Here is a 10336-nt window from a genome sequence, read left to right on the forward strand (position 1 = left end):
ATATTGTAGGCGGTCCAAAGAGAGCTAAGGTAACCCAACTCACTTGCTCTCTTAGAGTTTGCTCTATTCGCTGCTTCCATGTCGAAACACGTGCTGTAAGCTCTGTCTGTTTCTCAGTTTCAGCTATCATAGCAAGAAGGCCGTCCTGTTTGCAGAATTGGCACTTGGTTATGTCGAGAGAAGTCTAAACAATGAGTAAGTGAGCACACACGCATGCATGCGCATGAGCATCGGCTTTGTTATCATTTAAACTGAGCTTTCATTTAAAATAATGGACTAGTTTATGAGATCTCCCACCATGAGGAGGTACAAGAATCAACTAGGATTCAGTTTTAGAGACGCCTCCAAGCATATAATTAAAAATAGAATATAATATTTTAGTTTTCCCTAACAATCTCAGATGGTTGCTTTTACCAAATGTGATCTGCAAAGATCTTCAAGATTTTGACTGCAATCGAGATCATCCAGGGAAAAAAACCCAACTCCATTTTTCTCCGCATCATCTCTTTCCTGTGTTCAGCGCACTGGAACATTAGAACCAACTAACGTGAACGATTTATGATATCAAAAAGAGCGTAGAGCTCTAACCTTCTCACCATAACTTGGTGGTTCCATGCCCATATCATAGTCATCTTGATCAAAATCAGCTAGGTCATTCTCAGTTCCAGCCTCCTGGTCTTCTGCTCCAAGACCATCAAAGAAATCATAAGATCCATGGCCTCCAAAGGAAAGAGAACCTCTTAGCTGCAAAAAGAAACTGGTTATATAAACGAGCATGATAGAAATAAATAAAGTTAGAAACAAGTAGAATATCATTAAGAAAAAAAAAAGATTTTGAAAGATGTGCCTTTTCATATAGAGCAGGAGACTGAGAAACATTCTGTGTTTTCCTTAGGCGGATTTTCACTTCAATGGATTCACCGAGCTCTGGACTGATGATACCATTCATCTTCGCCAGGGGGAATTGAGAACACTGATTTTTTTTCTTAGTAACAGGATTTATCTGCTTTCTTAAATTTCTACCTATTCAAAAAGTAAGCACAAATTTAAAATATAAATCCTAGTTTTATAAAGGTTTGGAATTGAAATATACAAATAAGCCATTTTGAAACCTTTTTTAAATGGTTTTACTTTCAAGTTCCCAGGTTCATGAGGATTTAAAGGCTTCCATGGATCCTCATCCTCATCAGGATCATCCTGAGCATCTGCATTTCGAAAATGTGCTTTTTCCGCATTGTATGGATTCTTTGGGTGAGTTTGATAGGAACGTGGTTCGGAAAATTCATTCACGCTATCCGTTTCAAAGGTGTGGCCATCCTCTTGTGTTTCAATTACATTGAACATCGGGTTCTTCCTGAGGCTCGCTTTAATGGATCCCCCAGATCTTCCAACTGGAGCTGGGGAGACGTTTTCATTGGTTTCAGGCTGGCTTGAGGGGCTCTTGTAAGTTGCGGCATTCTCTTTGTCAAAAGGATTTTTCTGCAAAAAATTATTGATGCCTTCTGCATCGCAAGGGTCCAAAAGAAGAAAATCTCCATAAAAATCACTAGTAGCCAACTGGAACAATGAAACAAAAAAACTCGCTGAGATTGTTAACCGATGATAGTCTACAAATATAGGAAATTTAAATATATAACACATAATTTTTATGTATTTACATATCTAACACCCAAACTTTGATATTTATATGAAAGGGTGTATTTCACTTTTAAAAAGATAGCGATGGTGGTATTTTTGATGTGATGCTGAAGAATTGAGTGGCGTGCATGTACACATGAATGTTTAAGCGTTAGATATGTGAATAGTTGTGGTATGTATGTAAATGCCCCAATATATTAACAATGATAAATTGGAATTAACAAAAATACCAGGTAGGAATCTAGTTCATTAGTTTCACCACTTGTGTCAAAACAATCCCCTTCAAGAACAAGTAAATTTGTAGGAGCCTTAATGAAATTGTTAGAAATCTCGATCTTTTCATCATCACGACAATTCTTTGCATCCACTGCCAATGCAAAAAGGTTGGGCACAGGGTAAATTTGCGAACTTTCAATGGAAGAAAACTAGGGAAATGAAGTTTTTTACCAGGCACATCGTTTAAACCCAGAAATGCATCATCTTCTTCATGAATAGATGCAGACGGTGCATCATCAACAGGTTTGGGGCAATCTTTTTCTTGATCTTTCCTGCTGTAAAATATCAAAAAGATTATTCTTCATGACCATTGTTTGATACATTCAATTCATCATAATCATATTAGCAAATTTTAGGCACTTGATCGCATCGATTTATCATGATAATCACAAGAAAACTAGGTGCCATCAGTTGTGGCATTGAAAGATCAGTAAAAATTGTCGAGTCCCATCGAATATCCTAAATTAAATATCAAAAAGTATTATCAGCAGATTTTAAAAGCATTAACAGTATTCCACGTGAAATTTCATTTCAGCTAAGGGTGTAAATAGGTTGAACGAAGCTAAACACTAAGAGTTTGATTCGGCTGGCAAGTTGGCTTGTTTACTGTGAATGAAAAAAAAAACAAGTTTAATTGAAGCAATAGTTGTCATAAATTGACTACCAACGAGTAATTATGAGAGAAATAATAAGATATTGCTTGATATAAAAAAACAAAAAAAATATTTTAATCATTTTAGACTAACCTCTTAAATTTAAATACATGTAAGTGCATTTTTTATTTATTTTTTTAATGAGTCAGTTCACAAGCTAACAAGTCAGGTTAGGACTTGACTTATTTTTTCTTTTATCAAGTTGAGCCAGATCTGGCTCACGAGTCATCTTAGCTCAGCTAGAACCCTAATGCCAACTCTACAATTTCACAATTGCACTCAAGTATATGGAAAAATAGAAAGTTATATTTACTGATATGCGTTCAGCAAAATTCTCATGCCATACATTCAATGATTTTAGGTTGATTTTTTTTAATATGAATTACATATTAAAAAATGTTACCAAAAGTTTCAACTCCTAATGAAAATTTTATCATATGATTCAAAATTTTTCATAAGGTGTCTATTATTTATTACCCCTCTAAGTCATAAAAGAGCCCTTCTCAATCAAGGCTAACAAATAGGATCCAAGCTGGTTTATTTTCAAAAGTAACAACTTAGATTGATATAAAATAATATACCATTATTGGCTTAGAGTAAATTGCAGGAAAATAATAATTGAATCAAAATCTAGCTATTATATTGTCATGATTCGTCGTAGATTTTGAGCTTAATCAACATACATAGTTATGAATCAATTTGATTAAAGAATTATTTTCAGCAACCATGGGTAATGACATCTATAAGAACCTCATAAACTAAAGGTGAAAGCTTTTTAGAAGGGCCAATTTTAAAGTCAGCATAAAGCTCATCGAGAACATAAAATTATATTGAGTGTGACTTACATTTCACAAAGCATAAAATAAGCCTTTGGTAATGCATGGGGTTATTTAAAATAGCAATATCGTTGCGATATTACAATAAAGCTAATCACATGGTCCAAGAGGAAGTCCTTTACTAAACCATTGCTAATATTTGAGAATAGCCCAAATCTTCTTGGAGTACCCATCTACATTGAGTTATTTAAATTTATGAGCAAGTTCATAAGAAGATGATGAAAAGAATGACCACAAAAAAAGTTGTATAAAAATGTAAGTGCTACACTAAAACTGGTGATTGTTTTTTAAACTAATGGAATGAAGAGAATCATAAATGATGAATAATGAGAAAATGAATTGATTAACATCTCAACGAAGACTAGTTGTCTTTGATCTATGGCATATCAACCACCATATGGTAAAATGTAAAAAAGATCCTTTTTTTTTTAAGAGGAAATATACTTAATTTTGAAAACTTTTTTTTTTGAAGAGTAAATATACTTCATTTTGAAAACATGTAAAAGATCACAAAATATGCTTTTTGAAGAGTAAATATACTTAATTTTGAAAACATGTAAAAGATCACAAAATATGCTTTCCAATGGACATTTCCAAAAAAAATTTAAAACTTTAATATGATAGCTAATAAGCATCAAAATAGAACTTTTGAACAAGTCTTGGGATTGCATTGGTCAAGTAGTACTATGCACTGTTGTAATTTCTCTACCACACGACACCAAGATGGTGACAATTAATTATAAAAATAACTAGGAACAAACACGTTCCACAACAAAAAATTGGTTACCAATCCAACTAAGCTTTTTGGAAAGTAAAGTTATCTTATTCAAGAAAGATGGATGAAGGAAGCAAATGGTTAAAGAAAAAATTAGAATTATATATATATATATATATATAAAACAAAATTTCAATAACAATATAAATTAACAGATGAACCAAACAAATTATAGCAAATATTGATAAGTTAACACAAGTACTTGTAAATTACAAAGATAAAATTAGAATTAACAAGTTTATTAATACTAATATCTAAATTATTAAAAAAACTACATATCATAAGTAGAAACTTCTTAATCAAACAACTAAACATAATACAACAACAACAACAAGCCTTTATTGTATTAAGTGGGGTAGGCAAGATGAATCATTTTTCTTCATTGTGTTCTATTAAGTGTCAATTTTTCATTTATTTCAAATGAATTAAGATCATTTTTATACAACAAGCCCAAGTCTTTTTAGGTCTACCTATACCTTTCTTAAAGTCAAATCTAAAACATCTATTCTCCTTACTAGGTCATTAGATGGTCGACGTTTAATGTGAACAAAGCATCTAGGGTAACTCTCTAATCTTGTCTGCCACTGAAGCTACTCCAACGACAAAGCATCTAGGGTAACTCTCCAATCTTGTCTGCCACTGAAGCTACTCCAACCCTTCCATGGAAATATTTGTTTCACATGTTGTTGCTAAGTGCAAAGCCACTCATCCAGTTGAGTATTCTCATCTCGGCGACACTTAACTTAATTTTATGCTTCTATTTTACAAGCCAACATTCTAAGTCAGAAAGCATTGCAGGTCTCACAACCATCTTATAAAAATTTCCTTCCAAGTCTAAGAGATACTTTTCTATCACATAATAGGCCCGATGCATTCGTCCAGTTCAGCCATCCAACTTGAATAGTACTTATAACATCCTCATCTATATCACTGTCCCTTTGAACATTAAACCCGAAATATCCAAAATGTTCACTCCTTTTAATAACTTAATCAACCATAGTTACAACCCCGCCACTAGACGTGCTACTATTAAAATTACATTCAAAGTATTCAATTTTAGATCTGCTACAAATAAAATTACATTCCAAGTAATCAATTTTAGATCTACCCAAACAAAACCTTTAAGCTCTAAAATTGACCCTCATAATTCAAGTTTTTCATGAACTTTTTCTAGTCTTATCTACAAGAAAAATATTAATAACAAAAAAACATACACCAAGGCACATCCTCCTGTAAATGTCTAGTAAGACAACCATAACTAAAGTAAAAAATAATGGGCTTAAAAGCCGGTCCCTACCATAATTCAATTGAAATAGAAAAATATTTGGTCAATCATCATTGTGTTCAAACACAAGTAATAGCTCTAGTATACATATCTTTAATGACATGAATATAAACTATATCAACACATTTCCTCTCTCAAACTCTCCAAAGTTCTTCTATAGGAACCTTACCATAATTTTTTTTTTCAAATCAACAAAAATCATATGTAGATCCACCTTACTCCCTCTGTACTTGTCCATCAAACAACTCGATAAATGTATATCTTCCATAGCATACTTGCCCGACAACTAAACAAAATATTGCATGATATTCTAAACCAACATTCTAAATCTTCTAATAATAACTTTTTGATACAGTTCTATAATCAAAGCAGCAATTCCACAAAAAATTTAAAATGTGTTATACATTAGCTCAAGCATAGTTTTAGCTTATTTTGTGATATGATGCTATCATCACATCATTGATATAAGGCAAATGAAGATGATGACAGTACGGTCAAACTAGCCAAAAAAATTTTGAGTTAGGCCCAAATTAAGCTTAAACAAAACAAGATAATGCATTTTAATACTCATACTAAACTAGCCCAAGGGACATTTAGGTAATGTCAGGTTAAAGTAGCAACCTCATTAATACCTTGCCATAGAACAACTAGATTTTGACCACGAAACACCTAAACCATTCATTTACATTAAACCAAGCATAACAAGACGAACAAAACAAACTAATCTTAAAATATTTCTTATTTATTAAAAAATAAAACACTAACTAACAGATATATAATTGTTAAAATATCCACCTACTTCCCTTCATCTTCTGCATCGCGGGCTTTTTTGGGTCATTCTGTATTTCTTCTTAAAAAAAGCTAAATATCGCGGATAAACAAGAAAACAACATTCTCTAGGTGAAAATAACTTTTCTAACAAATATAAAATTTAAAAGTTTCGTAAAAATGGAAAAAAAATATATGATTTAATATGATAATAATAGAAAATTTAAGCTATAGCTCGTATATTCTAAGAATTTATTTGGTAAAGGATAAGTTACAACCAATCAATAACCTAAATGCCACAAATCCCTGTCTATGAATAGAAACCACAAACACAGATACTCATATCCCAACTATAATGCATGTAAAGCCTTGCTTAGCAACAGGCAAAAATATGCCGCCAACAAATAACTAAGACTAACAAATTCCACCTAGAAATTATAAAGAAAGAATCACATAAACAAGGTCGCCATTCAAATCAGAATGATCAATTCCTTGTAGGTGGAAAATGAGGCTATCAATATCAACTTCATATCATTCTATAGAGTATTTCTTCTAATAACATTAATGTTTTTGGTAATTTCAGATTTCACATTATAATGTGATTTCAGTTACAATTTTAAATATAATCTAAAAAAGCTTAAATGATCAATTTTAAGAGTCATAATACTTGCCAACTATTGAAAACCTCAACAAAAAATAACTATTAGGAAAATATTTATAATTTAATTAATTAAATTCGATCATAATTAAGGAAAAAGTATTCTAGGTAAATATAAAATAAAATGTTGTGATAAAATTAAGTATAAACATATAAGAATCCCCTAAAGATTAAACGAACTATATTTTTTCCCTCTAGGATAAACAATTATGCAAATACAAGAAAAAAAAAACTAATTAAAGATAATGAGTGTATAGTGAGAAACGGGTTTCGCTAAGCTTCCCTTGCTTATGATTAAAACTCTACCATATCACATATGAAAGTTTTCTCCCACTATGCATGTGATGACAATGCATGTGCATTACCAAGAGTTAATGCAAAACAAAATTAATGTGAATGTAAGTAGTATAAGTTGTATTTTTAGAGATATTTTGTCCACCACTTGGCCAAAAAATGATAGAAATAAGATAGCGTGGAAAAAAATCAGCAGGACTCTAAAATCCAAGGTGATTATATATCACAACTAGCTGAAACTTATCCAAAACTTCTCAAACATGTCTATTTTTACTAATAACTAAAACCATGTAGAGGTGAAACTAAGCCAAGCCGACTAATGACCCGGCTCGAGTTCAACTCGATAAGTGGCTCGTGAACTGAGCTTGATAAACTAACAAGCCAAAAACAAGCCAGCCCTGAGTTGACTTGTTAGCTCGTGAGCCAGCATGTTTAAAAAATAAAAATATAAAATATACTTAAAATATATTAAAATTCAAGACTATCATTAAATTATTAAAAATGACTAAGAAAATAATGTATACACCAAGTCATTTCTTATTAATTATTTCCTAAATATTTGTCTTCTTATTATAACATTAGCTTGAATTAATATTATTCTCTCTTTCATAATAAACAGTCTGATTCATGAGTTGGTTCAAACTTATAAAATTAAGCTCAAGCTATAACTTGAACTCGATTAATTAATCAATCTCAAGCTCAAGCCGACGGTTGCTCAAGTTCAACTCGACATGTTTATAACCCCATAACCATGGCTCAAAATAATCCGATTATGTATGTATACAAAGTGAGTGAGGGCTCAAGTTTCTAAATATGAAAGTTGCTCATGCAATTGGGAGAAACTTGCATAGTATATTAAATTCTAGCTCAAACATATATCATCATTAGTAGCAACGCTAACATCTCATAACCATGCGGGGTGGGATTTATGAATTATCTATTTCCATTCATTCATTTTAAATGCTAAATGGGTTGTCAAACATGTTCTACATAAATATTTTCGCATAACGTCTAGCCATGTCACCTTAGCGCTACCCCTTTTCGTATCGAATCCTTGATGCTAATTTTGCCAAGCCATTGTATGATGCATTTCCTACATTAATTCTAAATATCCAAACCGCATAAAGCCTATTTTCCGCCACATTATAACAAACAAATACTGCTCAAACTATCCCTCTAATGCTAGCATGCTCAGAGACAAACTCCACAGTCTACTTTATTCTTCATATATCACTCCCCAAAAACTACTAGAAGGCTCAAGTACAAACTCAAGTTCAAAATAGAAAAGAAAAGAACAGTGCAACTGCCCAAGTAGACTGAGGCAATCCAGCACAATTCAGGCCGAACTTGCTTTAGTCCTCCTAGTTAACACCTAGCATAGGAAGCATTTTCGTAACAATTTTAGTACTGAAACACCACTTCAGTTTACTCAAAAGATCAAACAACCATGCCCCATCTTCCATATAAATACATACGCAACCCTTCAGAACATTCTGATCAGAAAGTTGCCAAATTATATTTTTTTTTCTTTATTTCCCAACATTTGGTGATTCAATTTTCCTCATCTCTTTCGACCCACAACAACCATTATCTTTTAAAAAACACGTGAGAATATAAGATAATTATAACAAGAAATTCAAAAAAGTCTCCTGCATTGGGTGCTTGGGAACAACCAGGAATATGTGGCTCAGACGTAAACTTATGCCCAGTTCTCACGTTTTTGAAATGCAGCAAAACTAGATACCCAATTTCTTCTTACAATTTTAGCTAACATGATACTATGGACGTACGACCTTCGTATGAGTAAAAAAAACGTCTTTTTACCAAAACAAAAGGATCTACTCAAGCATCGCAATAACATTTAAGCAAAATAAGCCAGAATTACATACCTCTTCTGTGAAAGGAGCTCCAAAACTTGCAGGACCAGCGAATACAAATATTCCACCTTCCGGCTGTACACCTGAACTGAACCTTGAAGAAACAAGGCAGCTAAAACCACATTTCCGGCCAATCAAAAAGAGAAAAAGCTCCAATCACCAAATCAGCAATACAGAAAGTAACCAACTTGAAGCAAGAAAACAAAGCTAGGGCTAGGAACCCGAACCTTCAGCAAAGTTAACCGACGGCTCAGAAGTGACCTCGCCGGAACAAATCTTGAGGAGGTAATCCTCCAAGTTCTTGGCTAGGTCTACCTCCCAATTGGACTGGAGATCACGCCTCCGTTGCAGAAAGTCAAACCGCCCGGAAGACTCGCCTCCGGCCTCAGGAAACTCTTCCCTATCGCTCATCTTCTGCGGCAAGTGGCAACAAAGCCATTGCTAGAGCTAGAGACGAGCAACCATCAGAAAAACCTAGAACAGGTCCTAGATTACGAAGTTCAGCATGCGAGATCCAAGTTCAGAAAACGAAGGAATTTGAAACGGAAACCCTAGAAAGAGAAACAGGAAGAGCGCGAGAGCAGAGTTTTGTGTTTTTGGAAATCCCGCTTCGTGAAGCTTTGCTGCCGGACGCAGCCGTCCGTTGGATGAATCTCATGTAGTTTTTATAGACTGTTTAGCCATTGGATGGAAATAAAAGGACAATTTTTGTTTTCATTTCAAATGACGAAAACAATATTGTATCTTACGTTTGTTCTTATTTTTAAAGAATACGTATGGTCCTCCAAGATAATTTTTTTTTTTAGATTAGGGGAATCTATAATTTCCTTCAACATTATTTAATTGAAAGAATTTAAATATAGGAATATTTTAAACATAGCATAAATTAAACTCAATGTAAGAAAATGATGTAATTGAAAAAGATTTAACTCTATGCACTTATAGAAAAAAGAAATTTTTGATGAAGTTTTATGTGAAATTTTCAAATATGATTTTAGTAGTATATGTTAGAAATGTCAAATGATACTCTGAAATAAGTTATAATATTCATTCGACATAATTTGTGCATAGCATATTTAATGATAGAAGTTAGAGGATATTGTAGTCATTTCAAGAGATTAAACGGTGGTAGCATGTTGGATTGTTCACTTCGAACGGGAGGAATAGGAGACTAAGTTGTTCAGTTTGATTTTGATGTTGATGTTATGCATCAGCTCTTTCAATGATAATGTATGTCAATATTATTGTCCTTAAAAGAAGATAAAGTTTATGAATG

At 32.8% G+C, this 10336-nt stretch overlaps 1 protein-coding gene across 1 annotated transcript; it reads right to left on the reverse strand.

The window, feature by feature from the left end:
• Positions 1–43: 43 nt before the first annotated feature.
• Positions 44–9565, reverse strand: LOC110038662 (condensin-2 complex subunit H2; the record flags this gene model as incomplete). Its single annotated transcript, XM_020743558.1, has 9 exons — positions 9288–9565; positions 9073–9172; positions 2086–2189; positions 1869–2005; positions 1113–1557; positions 848–1023; positions 589–744; positions 415–510; positions 44–145 (listed from the first exon to the last, which is right to left on the reverse strand). Coding segments are annotated over exons 1-9 (1500 nt in total), but the record flags the coding sequence as incomplete, so codon positions are not given.
• Between the last annotated feature and the right edge of the window lie 771 nt (positions 9566–10336).

Source organism: Phalaenopsis equestris, unplaced genomic scaffold (assembly GCF_001263595.1).
Source record: "Phalaenopsis equestris unplaced genomic scaffold, ASM126359v1 Scaffold233409, whole genome shotgun sequence".
Classification (NCBI taxonomy): domain Eukaryota; kingdom Viridiplantae; phylum Streptophyta; class Magnoliopsida; order Asparagales; family Orchidaceae; genus Phalaenopsis; species Phalaenopsis equestris.